The sequence below is a fragment of the Bufo gargarizans genome, chromosome 4 (assembly GCF_014858855.1).
Source record: "Bufo gargarizans isolate SCDJY-AF-19 chromosome 4, ASM1485885v1, whole genome shotgun sequence".
In the NCBI taxonomy this organism is placed as follows: domain Eukaryota; kingdom Metazoa; phylum Chordata; class Amphibia; order Anura; family Bufonidae; genus Bufo; species Bufo gargarizans.
The window spans coordinates 372151760-372168940 of record NC_058083.1 but is presented as its reverse complement, the minus strand read 5'-3'; the positions used below and the strand labels follow the sequence as shown (position 1 = coordinate 372168940).

Genomic DNA, 17181 nt, shown 5'->3' with positions numbered 1-17181 from the left:
CCCGACAAGCATCACTTCACTGTGTTGTCAAAATATACCATCGGATCTAAGTTTTCCATACGTTAGTGAAAACTCAGTTCCGATGGTATATTTTAACTAACTAGGGTTAATACCATTTTTCAAAAATTCGCCTATTAGCTGGCTGTTAGATAATTCGCCTATTCGCTATATTCGTTTATTCGCTACACAACCACCTAAAATATGAAGTGTGATGAGATTGTTCGCGCGCACGTGCGCGCGCATTATAGGCGTGGTTTATCGCGAGTACGTCAGGGTCAATCAATAGCATTTTTCAAATATTCGCCCAACCGCCGCCTGTTAGATAATTTGCCTATTCGATATATTCGCTTATTCTCTCTATTCGTTTATTCGCTACATACACCACCTAAGTCAGTGTGTTGAGATTGTGCGCGCGCATCATAGGCGTGGTTTATCGCGAGTACGTCAACTCCATTTTAAGAGTGAATCTTCAACGCCGGACAAGAGAAAATGGTGGGCACAAGATTCCATGACGAAGAGGATGAACTGCTGCTAACCGTAAGTACAACACTTCATGTCATAACATTTTGAATGCATGTTCGCACCATATCTGTATAGTATAGTAATTATTAAGCAATAGTATGTTTACATATTCGCGCATGCGCAGTTATGCGCATATATATGCGCACTAAATATAACTTTATTTTTAATCATGTCTGATTAGATAATCATCATTATTGTAATAAGTATTGTTTTGACATCACAGCACTTTGTAAGAAGTATGTATGTATGTATGGACAGCAAAGAAATATCATGCACATTGCATATACATTTTCCTGCCACACACTGCATATCACACACAAACACATAGTGCCAGATTTATGATCATCCCTTTTTATGGTAGCAGTTTATCCGTCAGTAAGCAGCTTTACAAAATTCGCACGTCCTTACGAAAAAGTCGCATGTTCTATTAAAAACTTAAGCATGGTCCTCACTGGAGTGAACTAGCGCATTTTTTTTTGCAACTTTTTAAATTGTTCCAATAGTAAATGTGTCTAGAGATTCATCTACATAAGAAAACACGTCCACTTTCATAAAACTGGCGAGCATAGTGCAGAGCAGGAGAAACTCGCAAATTTGTGCGCAGTTTTAGCGTTTGCTCATTTTCTTGCAACTTTTTCACTCCATTATTCTGACTTGAGCTAATGATAAATCTGGCCTCATGTCTTATTGGTCTGGAGAAAAATTAAAAATTTCTTCCTGCCATTATTTTCTGGTTCATTTAGCGTTACCCAGGGTGCACCCCATATCGTACCGTCGCTTCACTAGACAGGTACATATCAGCTCAGCTGGCCAATATCCGATTGCTCAGACCCCACACACATACAATCGCAATACAATCCGATCTTATAACGTGAACATTAAATATAATATTTCCACCTTCTAACAAATACTTTTTGCTGTGTTTTGGATGATATTTATTAATAATCCTTGTATTTCCTAAATTTTGTAAGACATGTTTGCATCTTCATCCTGCAGCGCATGTTGAAGAAGGGTTATGACCGGACCCAGAAGCAGGCCGAGAAGAGGGCGATTGTCGTGGGGGTCGTCAAGGCCTTACAAAAAAAATTTGGGCGGACCCACGACGAAATTCAAATTGTAAAAAAATGGTCTGACCTGAAAAGGAGGCACCCGGACTGGGTCAAAGAGCTCAGTGAGAGAGTCTGCCCTGGTACTTTTTTTTTTTTTTTTTATCACCCGTTACAAATTATTACTTATTTTTACCTGTTGTGAAACATAGCAAATCATCCCTTTACCTCATATATCTCTATCTCGCTGTGAGTGTATATATATATATATATATATATATATATATATATATATATATATATATATTTATCCACACAGTGCGGTAGTGATGTATGATGTAACCGGCTGATTTTGTACTTTGCACACTGTGGGGATCCGCTCTGGTAGGCAGTGGTAGCGAGTGCAGTATAGAGGCAACACAGAGTGGTCTTGGTGTCAAACACAATGCTTTGTTTATTCACACGGTGCATACAAGTGAAAGACGGTGCAGTTCATAGGGAGGGTGGTCACACACAACAGCAAAATAATAATTCAAACACAGCAAGTCCCTGCTGCAGGCTACTTGAGGCCTGTTTCAGTCACATAAAGCAAAGTCTATTTAAAGCCAGGAGTAATGTCACCTTTTTCTCCTTGGTGAAGTAAGTCCATGGGTCTTGCTTCTAGCCACAGGACACGGATCCCTCCTGGGTTCAGCTGCAGGATCCTGCACAGTCCTCCACAGGCCTCAGCACACAGCCCAGCTCACCTCCACTTCTCACTCTCACAGTCAGAGACCACAGAAGCTTCACATTACACACCACACCCTTGTTGCTGGTCAGGTTTTAACCCTTCCCTGCAAAACCTGGCCTGGACCGTGGGGAGATAGGCACCCGCCCGCATATCTGCCTGCTCCCAATAAGAGCCGGCCCGGATCCGCTGTGTTAACAGCATAACCGCTGCAATATGCACTTTTCTGGCTCTTACTCCACCGGTGCCAGGACCCCCGGTGGCACGTACCTGCCGTCTATTACCACCCCAGGTACTCTCCTACATATCCCCCCCCTTTGTTCAACCCTGAAGGGTTGCACAACCCTGTTCAATCCTGAGGGGTTGGACACATGTACAACAGTGTACCCGGGAAACGGCATCGGCATTCCCCTGTAAGCGGCCTGCCCTGTGTTCGACACTGAACTTAAAATTCTGGAGGGACAAGAACCATCTGGTGACCCGGGCACTCCCCTCCTTGGCCCGGCTCATCCACTGGAGAGGGGAATGGTCGGTCACCAGACGGAACCTTCTCCCTAACAGATAGTACCTAAGGGACTCGAGGGCCCACTTAATGGCCAGGCATTCTCTCTCTACCACACTGTACCTGGTTTCCGCTGGGGTGAGTTTGCGACTCAGGAAGACAACAGGGTGTTCCTCCCCACTGATTTCCTGAGAGAGTACTGCCCCTAGGCCCACTCCAGAGGCGTCCGTCTGAACGACAAATTCCCGTGTGAAGTTGGGTGTCACCAAAACCGGGGACCCACACAGAGCCGACTTCAAACGGGAGAATGCCTCCTCCGCCTGCTCATCCCAGCGGACCATCACCGTCTTCCTCCCCTTTAAAAGTCTTGTCAATGGGGCCGCTACTGTGGCAAAGTTGGGGATAAAGCGCATGTAATATCCTATCATCCCTAGGAACGAACGTACTTGCTTGGTGGTAAGAGGTCTGGGCCAGCTCTTGATCGCCTCAACCTTGTCTACCTGGGGTTTGACAACTCCCCGCCCAATCACGTATCCCAGGTACCGGACCTCCTCGAACCCGAGCGAACACTTTTTTGGGTTGGCCGTCAGTCCAGCTTTTCTAAGTGAATCGATTACGGCCTGTACCTTGGGCAGGTGACTCTCCCAGTCCTGGCTAAACACGATGATGTCGTCCAGATATGCCAAAGCATATAGACGATGGGGCCGTAGGATGACGTCCATCAATCGCTGGAAGGTGGCTGGAGCACCATGTAGGCCAAAGGGCAAAACTTGGTACTGAAATAACCCCTCGGGGGTGACAAAGGCAGTCTTCTCCTTTGCCGCCTCCGTGAGAGGCACCTGCCAATATCCTTTTGTGAGGTCGAGGACCGAGAAATAGCGAGCTTTCCCTAGCCGTTCTATGAGCTCGTCTACCCGGGGCATGGGGTAGGCATCGAATTTCGACACTTCGTTGAGCTTTCTAAAGTCATTGCAGAAGCGCAGAGTACCGTCAGGTTTTGGGATGAGGACTATGGGGCTGGCCCACTCGCTCCTTGACTCCTCAATCACCCCTAACCTCAACATGGACCTTACTTCTTCTGAAATGGCCTGTCGCCGGGCCTCCGGTACACGATACGGCTTTAACCGTACCCTGACGTGGGGCTCGGTGACGATGTCATGTCGGACTACCGAAGTTCGACCAGGAAGCTCAGAGAATACGTCCCTATTTCGACTCACCAACTCTTTGGCTTCCTGAGCTTGTTTAGTCGACAGCCCACCCGCTATCTTTACTGCGGAGGTGCCCTCCCGGACCTCGGGTGGAGCTGGGATCTTCCCCGCAGACAAGACAGTGCTTGGGCTGTCCCCAATGAGACACTCCCTATCTCTCCACGATTTCAGTAAATTTACATGATATACCTGTTCTGGCTTCCGCCGGCCTGGCTGGGATATCTTGTAATTCACTGACCCTACCTTCTCTTTCACCTCGTAGGGACCTTGCCACCGTGCCAAAAACTTACTGTCAATGGTGGGGACTAGCACCAGTACCCGGTCACCCGGGTTAAATGTCCGGACCTGGGCACTCCGGTTGTATACCCGGCTCTGTGCCAGTTGGGCGGCTTCCATGTGTTCCCGGACGATTGGTAGGACTGTCTCTATACGGTCCTGCATCTTTTCTATATGCTCTATAATACTCTTGTGGGGGGTGGGCTGTTGCTCCCACGCCTCTTTTGCGATGTCCAGCAACCCTCTTGGCCATCGACCGTATAATAGCTCGAAGGGCGAGAATCCCGTAGATGCCTGGGGCACTTCTCGCACTGCGAACAATACGTACGGCAGCAACAGGTCCCAATCCTTTCCATCTTTGGCTACGGTTCTTTTAAGCATAGTTTTTAGGGTTTTGTTAAAGCGTTCCACTAGTCCGTCGGTCTGAGGATGGTATACGGACGTGTGCAACCGTTTAACCCCTAAAAGCTTGCAGAGCTCCCTCGTCACCTTAGACATGAAGGGCGTCCCCTGGTCGGTCAGGATCTCTTTTGGAATCCCCACCCTTGCGAACATACCCATGAGTTCTTTAGCTATGAGCTTAGCAGAAGTATGAAGTAGTGGGATCGCTTTAGGATATCTGGTGGCATAGTCTAAGACCACCAAGATATGCTGGTGCCCTCTGGCCGACTTGTTTATGGGGCCTACCAGATCCATCCCTATTCTTTCGAAGGGGACCTCGATGATGGGCATGGGTACTAGGGGACTGCGATAGTGGGGCTGGGGGCTCGTCATCTGACACACTGGACAGGATTGGCAAAACCTTTTGACCTCCTCATAAACCCCGGGCCAATAGAACCTTTGCAGAATCCGCTCTTGGTTTTTTTTTACGCCCAAATGTGCTCCCAGCACGTGGGAGTGGGCCAAGTCCAGTACCACACGGCGGTATGGCTGGGGTACCACCAGCTGCTCCACTACCTCGTGCTGCACTTTGTCCACCCTATACAGCAGGTCCTGGTTAAAAGCCAGATGGGGAAACACAGAGTCGGCCCCTGGGTGCTGAGCCACCCCATTTACCACTGTCACCCCTTCCCTCGCCCGTAATAATGTCGGATCCTGGAGCTGGGCGGTCCCGAACGTGTCACGGGATACCTCCAGGTCCGGGATGGTCGGGGTTTCCACGGATTCGCCTGCCAACACCTCTAGGGGAAACCTATCGGGATGACACTCTACGGGTGATGTGGTGACCCCTACAGCTGGTATCCCTGCATCGGGATCCTCGGGCACTGGGCCCGATTGTCGTCTGTCCCTAAGGGAAGGCATATTGCTCTTCCACAGAGTCCAGAACAAAGGAAAATCCCTTCCCAGTATGGCGGCATAAGGGATTTGGCGTCCCACTCCGACGACATGCTGCACCTCTTTGCCCAACACGGACATGGTAACCCTGGCAGTGGGGTACTCCCGGCGGTCCCCATGGATACAGACAATGGACAGGGTTTGCTTCTCTGGGAGTGTCTCAGACACTAAGGACTCATGCACTAGGGTCACCAGGCTCCCAGAGTCCAGCAAAGCATTAATCAGATGCCCATCGACCAAGACTTGGCACAGAGGTGGCATATCGGTGGTCGGCCTGGCATCCGCGGTACATACAGGCCGGGCAAAGAAAGAGGACCGGCGAGCGAACCCGCAGTCCATGGGTTCAGGTGTTTGAGGACAGTTCGCTGCCCTATGTCCCAGGCCGTGGCAGTGCCAACATTGAATCCCCGTGGTCCCTCCCCGGTCTCTCTTCCCTGGAGTAGGACTAGCCTTCCCCCCCCTTTGTGGTTGGGTCCCTTTTTCCGGATCCCTAGCCTGAGAGGGAGCCCGACGGGATTCCTGCGCCTGCGTTGAGTCCCGCACCAAGTCCTGGGTTGCCACATACCTCTCGACAAGGCTTACTAACTGATCCAGGTTGCCGGGGTCTCCCTGACCAACCCAGCGCTGTATGGCCCTTGGCAGTGTGCGCACCAAACGATCAACCACCACCCGTTCCACCATCTGCGAGGGGCTCAATGTCTCAGGCTGTAGCCATTTTCTTCCCAGGTGTAACAGGTCATAGGCCTGGGACCGAGCAGGCCGGGACTCGGAGAAGGCCCACCGGTAGACTCGATGTGCACGCACATAGGTATTAACCCCAAGACGAGCCAACACCTCCCCCTTCAGCCTCTTATAGCTTTTGGCTTCCTCCTGACTGAGGTCGAAGTAGGCCTTTTGTGCGTCTCCCACTAAAAATGGCGCCACTACTTCGGCCCACTGTTCTGCCGGTAACCTTTCCTGTTCCGCAGTGCGTTCGAAGACCATCAGGAACGCCTCGATATCCTCTCCGGGGCCCATCTTTCTTAACGCTGAGCGCACCTTATCCCGGGCAGCAGGTAGGATTGCGGTCCCCCCCGGGACGGCTTGTTGTTGTAACACCCGCATGGACTCCTGCATAGTCGCCAGTTGCTGGGCCAGTAGACTATTCAACTGCCGCTGGTCTCTCAGGGCTTCCTCATGTCTCCGAGTAGCCTCCTCATTACTTTGCACCAAGTGTCTAATAGCCTCCTCCATCTTGTCTGGAGCCACAAAACTTGCTGGCTTAATATATGACATACAGTCCAAACAGCACCATTTTCAGCCTCACTGCCGTTTGCCCGCTGAAGCCACCAATTGTGGGGATCCGCTCTGGTAGGCAGTGGTAGCGAGTGCAGTATAGAGGCAACACAGAGTGGTCTTGGTGTCAAACACGATGCTTTGTTTATTCACACGGTGCATACAAGTGAAAGACGGTGCAGTTCATAGGGAGGGTGGTCACACACAACAGCAAAATAATAATTCAAACACAGCAAGTCCCTGCTGCAGGCTACTTGAGGCCTGTTTCAGTCACATAAAGCAAAGTCTATTTAAAGCCAGGAGTAATGTCACCTTTTTCTCCTTGGTGAAGTAAGTCCATGGGTCTTGCTTCTAGCCACAGGACACGGATCCCTCCTGGGTTCAGCTGCAGGATCCTGCACAGTCCTCCACAGGCCTCAGCACACAGCCCAGCTCACCTCCACTTCTCACTCTCACAGCCAGAGAACACAGAAGCTTCACATTACACACCACACCCTTGTTGCTGGTCAGGTTTTAACCCTTCCCTGCAAAACCTGGCCTGGACCGTGGGGAGACAGGCACCCGCCCGCATATCTGCCTGCTCCCAATAAGAGCCGGCCCGGATCCGCTGTGTTAACAGCATAACCGCTGCAATATGCACTTTTCTGGCTCTTACTCCACCGGTGCCAGGACCCCCGGTGGCACGTACCTGCCGTCTATTACCACCCCAAATACTCTCCTACAACACACACACACACACACACACACACACATAATAATAAATATATGTATGTGTGTGTGTCTGTGTGTATATCTAGATAAACAGCAATCATCAATCTGTATTAGGGCTGTTTCACACGAGCAGATGCCGTGTGTGACATCCGCTACGTGAATGACAGCCAAGACCCGATTCACAAGTGCTCAATTTCATAATTTATTTTTCTGAACTGACTTGAGGACCCATTCATCTCTAAGGAGGCCGCACGATGTGCGTCCCGTCTCCAGAAAAGCGGACCCGCACTTCTGGGTCCACATTTCAGTTCTTAAAAAATGCAATATATTTTTGCACTAAATATAACTTCGTCTTTTATGATGTCTGATTAGGCTACTTTCACACTAGCGTTCATAGATCCGTTCGTGAGCTCCGTTTGAAGGAGCTCACGAGCGGAGCAGAACGCTTCCGTCCAGCCCTGATGCAGTCTGAATGGAGCGGATCCGCTCAGACTGCATCAGTCTGGCGGCGTTCAGCCTCCGCTCCGCACGGACAGGCGGACAGCTGAACGCTGCTTGCAGCGTTCAGCTGTCCGCCTGGCCGTGTGGAGGCGAGCGGATCCGTTCAGACTTACAATGTAAGTCAATGGGAACGGATCCGCTTGAAGATGTCACCATATGGCTCAATCTTCAAGCGGATCCGTCCCCCATTGACTTTACATTGAAAGTCTGAACGGATCCGCTCAGGCATCTTGCGCACTTAGAAATTTTTCTAAGTTATTAATGCAGATGTCCGTCTGCATTAATATGATCGGATCCGTTCAGAACGGATCCGATCAAGCGCTAGTGTGAAAGTAGCCTTAGATATTCATCATTGTTGTAATAAGTACCCTAGACAGGTACATATCAGCTCAGCTGGCCAATGTCCGATTGATCAGACCCCACACACAATCGCAATACAATCCGATCTTATAACATGAACATTAAATATAATATTTACACCTTCTAACAAATACTTTTTGCTGTATTTCTGATGATATTTATTAATAATCCTTGTATTATTGTCCTCAATTGAGGCCAAGAATAGTCATATTATATTATTGACATTGACGTGCGGTCTTCAAAATGCGTCACGCACATTGCCGGTGTCCTTTTTTTTTTTGTTGTGTGGGTGGATATGAAAAAGACATTACGGACGTTTAAATTGAGCCTAAATCCAAATGTTGTGTGATTTCAGGGCTTCCAGCGCCAACGGTCCGCCGCCGTCTAACCACGGCGGATTTGGATGTAGTGGAGGTCTCCACAGAGGAGGATGAGCAGGCGGGGCCCTCCCACAGTGTGGGGATTGTTGTGGAGGTGTCAGACGAGCCCGGACCCTCTCAAGGGCCAAAAACATCTGGCCCAGCTCCTGCTGAGGAGGATACCACCACCCCAGCTCCTGAGGAAGAGGATCAGGCGCTGGTTACCACCCCGCACCAGGAGGGTAAATATGTGCACACATCATTGTAATTATGTATACATCACATATTTAGAAATATTAACCCTCAGTACCCCATGCCCATTTCTACTTTAACGCTAATTAAACATTTTTCTTAAATATTAAACGGTATCTATGTTTGTGCTAATAACTTTAAAACGAGTTTACTTTTCACGGGCATAGTTCTATCTTATCGTTACACATTGTACTTCATGACAGTGGTAAAACTTAGTCAAAATTTTAATGGCATCTTTGTTAACGAAGTAACTAATCTAAAAAAATATTAGAAATAAAATTATATAATCAAAATAATGAATTTACACACTTTTTTTTTTATTAAATAAGTGGTTACAGGACTAAATGCACCCCACATTTAGTTCCACTTTTAGCATATAATTCACCTGAACACCACCACATATGTTAATTTATTTAATTGGCTGTAGAGTTGTAACAGCCAATATCAGCGCTTGCAGGGGAACAAAACACTGGTGTCCCCTGCTTCACCTCTAAGGCAACAGGTGCTGTCGTACAGTCTTTTTTAGCATTTGTCACCTCCACATGACACCTACTTACCCCCCCCTCCCTTCAGCTACGTAGCAGCAATGCTTATGTCTTTGAAACACGTCCAATAGGAGAGATCTATACAGCAGGTGTTTGACAAATACCTGAAAAGGCCTTATTTTATATAATTGGCTAGCTGCTCTGGACTAGTAGATCAGCTATTAGACCACGGTTAATGAGCCATTTTGTCCCCAGGGCAAATATTTTATATTTGGCACAAAAATAGTACGGAGCAATTTTGAAAGTCATGAAACACTGCACCCTACAATTATATAGCAGGTGATGAAGATCATAAAATTAACAATAATAATGGGACAACAAAAACCACAGTAATATCAAACAACAGACATGCACAATAACTCTTTAATCTACATAAACTAATATTATATAACACAACAAATTTAATTTAAAACTACTAAAATGTCACTAAATAATCTAATATATAACTACATTTATTATGGTATACTTTAAAAATGACACTCAAATTCTCTGCACTTAACTACATACTACACACAATTCAATAAATGACTTATTGTTAATTGATATATTTATCTCTTGTGTTTTCATAACAGTAATCAAGAAAATTTCTGCTAAAATTGCTCTAATGCAAAAGAGGCATGGGAAAATCAGGCAATTAAGAGCCCTCATTCAAAAATCCCAAAGAATGCTGCAGGAATTTGAATGCCAATATGGGGAGGACCTGAAGGAGCTCGCAAGCCTGCAGGAAGAACTGCAAAAGTTCCCTTAATTTTATTCTAATTTTTTTGTTATTAAAAAAGTTTTCTTAAGTTATATTGATTCCATACTTTTTTTTTCTATAAGGTTATGTTTTTGTATAATTTTAACTGCAGACTTATCAGTAAAGGAGCCTTTAGTCCACGTTGAAAGTCAGCAGGGTTCGGACAGACAACAGCAGTAAGTACATCTTAATAGTGTAGTATAAGGCCTACACATAAATACGTTTTTTCATGACAGCAGCAGCAGGTAGTGTTGTATTATGAGGCATATACATAACAAATCAACTTGATCAAGACAGCAGCAGCAGCAGGTAGAGCTATAGTATTCTGAGGGCTACAAGTCACCTTTAAATGTACAGCAGCAGGAGCAGCAGGTATTTATAGTGTTTTATTATAAGGTATATACATAACAAATCAACTTGATCAGGACAGCAGCAGCAGTTATAGCTAATGTTATATTCTGAGGCATACAAGTCAGCTTCATCTGGACAGCAGCCGTTGGTAAAGTTAACATTGTAGGTTGATTTGTAAATTGAAAAATCAACTTTATTAGGACAGCTGATGGTGTTGTATAAGAACTTCACATAGCTACAAAGGACAAACAACTAGCTTGACATAACTCTGTATGATCATGACAGACAGCATCTGCAGCTGGTAGATATTAACGGTCGAGTATAATCTCATCCTAACTCAGCAGGACATGCTGCAGCGGGTAATGTGTATTCTCAAAAGGCTGAATGCTAACTCGCCATGATCAGAACAGACAGCAGCAGAATCCACAGTAGCTAGATATTAACAGTGGATTATACGGCCTACACATAACTCTCAATGATCAGGACAATAGAAGAAGTCAATGCTAACGGTGGAGTATAATGACTACAGAGAATTCTGAAGTATCAGGCCAAGATCAGCATGCAGTAGGTAAGTTAAAGTAGTATTCTAATTACTACACAAAGTTTGGCATAACTAAGCAGTACTAGAGAGTGTCAAGTTATTATATTTCAGCAGACAAAAATTTTTAACAGATGGGGATGTGGAAGACCGATTATAAAAGTATAAAAAAACAGATTGAACCCCCAAGTACAGCATGTGTATTCATCGCTTACATATACAATGTTGTCCTAATAAAATAAACGATCTAGATCAAAAAATTATAACAGTTCATTATTATTATATTTTATTGAAAAGGCCAATATAACATTGTACAAGGATAAACCAGGTGGGTGACGAAGTAAAAAAGCCATTGTCTATTCAAGATCTTCTCAAGGTTTTGTCTGAAACCTTAGATAACATTTATTGCTAGTATATTAGATAAGAGAAAGAAGTGAGTGGTTCAATTTTTGTATGGAATACTAGTGCCATCTAGTGTTAGGGTAAAATACTAGAGGGAAGTTATATTGATTATAAAGTGAGGTCACTAGTTAATGATAAAACTTGGCCAAGCCCTTTCTAAGATAGGATAAAAAGATGGTATGGGCTGACAGAAAGGATCGATCTCTAGAGCTCCATAGCTCTCTCTCTGAACATCATCAAAAGACCAGATCCAGCCCTGACCACCTTTTCAGTCATTGGAGGCAGCCATCTTAGAACCATTAAAACTGATTTTTGCTAGCTGACATTTTGGTATAGTATAACCTTACCTATATTTTATAGGATAATTAATTTAATATAATACATATCTATCTATATATATATATATATATATATATATATATATATATATTCAATTAACCATACTTTGTGTGTAGTATCTGTTTTGGAATAAGATGGGGGTGTACCTGCAGCATCATCCTGAAAAATAATCCAATACAGGGATATTGAAAATATACTAGTGAAAGCACGGTATTATCTCCAAGGAACTGAATTCAGTTCTAGACCAGTATGGTTGATAATATATATATCTTTATATAGATAAAAGATAAACCAGATTTGGGTTTAAACAAACATTTGTCGACTGAGAGAAATCAAGTACTAAATTGATTTTAAATATAATTGAGGGGTATTATTATAAGAAGGCATAGACTGTCAATCGGAGACAGCATAAATATTCTGACAGAGTCAGTTTAAAGATCTTCAGGAACCAGAAGCCATAATTGTTGCTCCTACCAGAGAGCTGATCAATCAGATTTACCTAGATGCTTGGAAATTTGCATACGGAACTGTCGTTCGTCCAGTTGTAATCTATGGAGGAACACAAACGTCTAATTCACTGCGCCAGATATTTCAAGGCTGGAACATCCTTTGTGCGACACCTGGGAGGTTACTGGACGTTATTAACAAGGAGAAGATTGGGTTGAGCCAAGTGAAATACCTTGTTCTGTATGAAGCTGATTGTATGCTGGACATGGGTTTTATGGAAGATGTAAGAAAATTGTTGTCAAGTCAAGGAATGCTCTGAAGACACCCCAGTAGCAGGACAGAACCTCCTGGGAGAAACCCACAGTCCTTCAACAGACAAGTAAGGAAATCCCAGGGAAAGATAAGTAACCCTGATGGGCAGATGCATTAGAAAATAAAGCAAGAATCTAATACCTGAGGAAGATATATTTTACCAAGGATTTAAGCCACCCTTTAGGCATCCGGGCCTTGGGATAGAAAGCCAGACAGGAGCTCTAAAAGAACAGTGTACGCTATTTCTGAGGAAAGGTACAACCTGTCTCTGAGTGCATTGTGAATTTACCCTCTGCGTATAACCAAGACCTAGAATCTGTTACGGTTTCGTGACGCATTGTGGCCGCGGCGGTCGCAGTTCGTCACAGGCTAAACTGCTGGAACTTTTACAACACATAGGCCATGAGCGCACGATGGTTTTTGTGAAAAACAAAAAGATGGCGGATTTAATTGCAACATTTCTTTGTCAAGAAAAAATCCCCTGCACAAGCATTCACGGGGACAGAGAGCAAAGAGAGCGGGAGAAAGCTCTGGGCGACTTCCGCTCTGGACAGTGTCCTGTGATTGTTGCCACGTCTGTTGCTGCCAGAGGATTAGATATCGAGAACGTCCTTCATGTGATAAATTTTGACATCCCTGGCGATGTTGACGAACCGGACGCTGCGGCAACACTGGAAAAGCCATTTCTTTTTTTAATAAGATTGGTGATGACGAGCAAAAAATTGTCCGTGGACTAGTGAAAGTTTTAACCGATGCTCACCAGGAGGTACCTTGTGCCGGCATACATAATTCCTCTGGGTAGCCATCTTATATGCTTCTGGCATATGTAAAAAAACTGTGAACTCTCATCTTCCTGAAGCCGGGGTCACCTATGATATAGATGGACACTTTTATTACCACTACTCTGTGATGCCGGCTATAAAAGGTCATAAAGGCTATACCAGGCCCAGCTCATCCTGTCCTTTAAGATACACCCCGGTCACGTGAGGTCTCTGTGTGTGCGCAGACTCTGTCACAGACCACTAGGTCACAGCTCAGGGATCCGGAGCAATCGGATCCATAGTTCGTGACAGTACCTGCTTGGCTTGAAGAGTGCCCATGGCATGCCAACATTTAGTTCACAGCCAAGCAAATTTGCTTCAGTGGATAGCAGGAAGAGAGGTGACTTCCAGGAGGACAACGGTTACAGCAATGCTGGCATTTCACAACCTGCAGCGCGGGCGGCAGCGGAGGAGGACGAAGATTGGGGCTAGTCGGACGTGGTTAAGCAGATGAGACATTCTTACAGATTCAGTTTTACATGAAACAATATGTTGTATGTTTGTAAAAATGAGAATTTTGTTTTTCGCACTCCAGTATTTAAGGTAGTAATTTGCCGTTAGGAAATTTACTTATTTTGGTTCATTGTAAATGGCTGCTCTGAAAACTTTAGAGCACTAAATTAAAGTTTTCTTTACTTTGAAAAAAAAAGACCGTAATTTATAATAGAAAATTATTGTTTAACGCACATTAATTAACCTTTGTGTGAACACACTATTACCTTTCAAATGTATTATTGAACAAAACTTTAGATTACAAAATACAAATCTACATTCAAAATGTATAATAAATATATATAGAGCATCAACCAAATTTTAACAAAAAATAAATTTATACTTTTGAAAAAGTATCTTTATATTAAAAAAAAGTATCAAATTATCCATAGTGTGATCCAAATTTCAACCTCAATAATACAATATTACATATTAAAGTTTTCTTCAGTTATATTAGTTCCATTATTCAAAAAAATTTGAAACATCAAATGTGTCTGAAAAAAAACAACAAAAAAAAACAATTGATGAGTCAGCAAAGAAATAACTAGCATGATTCTGATATAGTGTCCGTTTGTTAAACTGGACATGTTGGAGCATAGCTTCCTCAAAAAAGACATCAACATGTGATGCAATGAGTAGAATCACTCACAAAATGGTGACATGGCTTCAAGATTATTATTCTGTCAGCAGGTAATTTTGAAAGATTAAAGTCTATTATTATATTACACTAGCATGTGAAAATAATCATTATATAATTGTCAAGAAGTAAGATTACATTTAAATGTATATATCTATATATACATGTGGCAATAACGCTCCATTACCAAAACCGGATTACCACACGGATGAGTATAACGCCAGTAACACCCAACCATGTAGAGAGGTCAACACGGAAGCCAGGCATCCTTTCCAGGACAACCGACAACACCATGTTAGAACCTAAGTCCGCATTAAAATAATAAATAAAACAAAAAACTTTCATTAGGTTTATCAATCAGTCTTGTACAATGTTAAGTGCACAAAACCTTTTGAAAATGGAAGCCCACATGCGGTCCCCACCTTGCTAAAGTAAGAACCACAACATGGACGCCAACAACCCAATTAAAGCAAAATTAAAATTTTTAAAATAAAACAAAATAAATTATTTTGGTGAATGAAGCGTAAAACCGCATGAATGTATTAAACGAAAACATTTTTATTCTATCTATATTCCAATCAAATTCTTGACAATATACGATGAATAGTGCACATTCACAAATATTAAACATGAACACCATTTTATGAAAATAATAATACTCAATACTTGTCATATTACAAGGGCTAATAAGTGGTCCATGCTGGTTCTCCTTTGCATGATCTTGAAAAAAAAAAATCCACAGTTAGATTTTAATAATTTAGTATATTTCAGACACATTACTTGGCAGCATTAGGCCAGACAGTAGCAGTAAAATAGTAACGCAACAGTAGAAGGCATACAAATCAAAGGGCCAAACAATTAAGGATAACTACTGAAACTACCATTAAAACAGAAAAATCTGTTATCTAAAGGCCACACATAGCTAAACTAAACTCTGCAGGAACAGGGCAGACAAAAGCAGGTAAATGTAAACACCATAGTAAAAGGTCTACACCAAGTTCGTCTAACCCTGCAGGATAGGCAGCATCATAATTTAATGTTAAAATTGGAGAATAAAGAGTAATTAGAAATACATGTTCAGGACAGACAGATGCAGCATCAACTAGATGGAATTTTGAAATGGTTGAGCATAAGGTCTACACATAACTTGGCACAACTCAGTAGGAAATGCATAATCAACATTTAAATATAATGATGTAGTGTAAGGACTAAACAAAAATCAGCCTGATCAGTAAATTCAATAGCAGCATCAACAGGATGGAAGATGGAAAATGTCTAGTAAAAGGCCTAAACATAGCTCCGAATAACATATCAGGACAGTCAGCAGCACGTTCAAAGTTGGCAGCAGCAATGAGTACTGCTGAATGGGAAACCAACAGGCCATGGGAAGCCCATAAATTAAATATGACATGTCAGTCAGCAGCACGTTCAAAGTTGGCAGCAGCAATGTGTAATGGCGAATGGCAAACCAACAGGCCATGGTAAGCCCATAACTTAAAAAAAATGCAACTCTGACAGCAGCAGGTATTCAGTGTGCTGAGGAAATTTGATGACATGCATGATAATTAAAAAATTTGGCATTCTAGAATGATTATTTTGATTATATTAAGATTTTGCTTCATAAATAAAAATGTATAATATATAAATAAGTAAATATATAAATAAATATTTAAAAAAAAATTAAAAAACAACGTCGTTTTGGAAGGAGAGACAAGGAGAGGGATGGACAAGGGACCCTTCAACGGCCTGAACCGACAGCGGGGGCCAAGAAGTCACTGCCGATCCAGGACTCGTTCATTTTAATGAATGTAAGTCTGTCCACTGAGTCTGTGGACAGACGGGTCCGCTTGTCCGTGACCACCCCACCTGCCGCGCTAAATGTCCACTCAGACAGTACGCTGGAGGGGGGGGCAAGATAGTAACTCCAGCGCATACTGAGCGAGCTCGCGGCAGGTGTCCAGCCTGGCAACCCAGTACTCCATGGGGTCGTCGGTGCTCATGCTGTCGGAAGCACCAACGGACCCCATGTAGTCTGCCACCATGCGGGCCAGCCGCTGGTGGTGACTGCTGCTGCTGCTGGTGGTACTGGGTCGCGCAGACTGGTAGAACGACCGCATCTCACCCATAAGGTCACCTGCTCGGCTGGTGCTGCTGGGGCCAGCCACCTGCTGGGTGAGATGGGCGGGGAGAACTAGAGCGTGAGGCCGAGGGTTGGCCTGCTCCAGACGCTTGATCAGACAGGCCCGCAGTTGATCCATACGGGCCTGTCTACGGCTGGCTGGGATGAACTGCTCCAGTTTCCCCTTGCAGCGAGGGTCTAAAAGGGTGGCCAACCAATAATCTTCCCTCTCCTTGATTCTCTTGATCCGGGGGTCCCTCCGGAGGCATCACAGCATGTGGGCAGCCATAGGGAAGAGGACAGCCCGCTGTGACTGTTCATGGCTGCCCAGGACCATGACTTCTTGGTCCTCCTGCTGCTGTTGC

General features: G+C 44.4%; 1 protein-coding gene across 1 annotated transcript; it reads left to right on the top strand.

The window, feature by feature from the left end:
- Window positions 1-489: 489 nt before the first annotated feature.
- On the top strand, window positions 490-10405 carry LOC122935443. Its single transcript, XM_044291211.1, has 4 exons — window positions 490-537; window positions 1519-1693; window positions 8819-9064; window positions 10192-10405. Exons 1-4 carry the CDS (start codon window positions 490-492, stop codon window positions 10365-10367), a joined length of 645 nt encoding a protein of 214 aa, XP_044147146.1. The 3' UTR covers window positions 10368-10405.
- Window positions 10406-17181: the final 6776 nt, after the last annotated feature.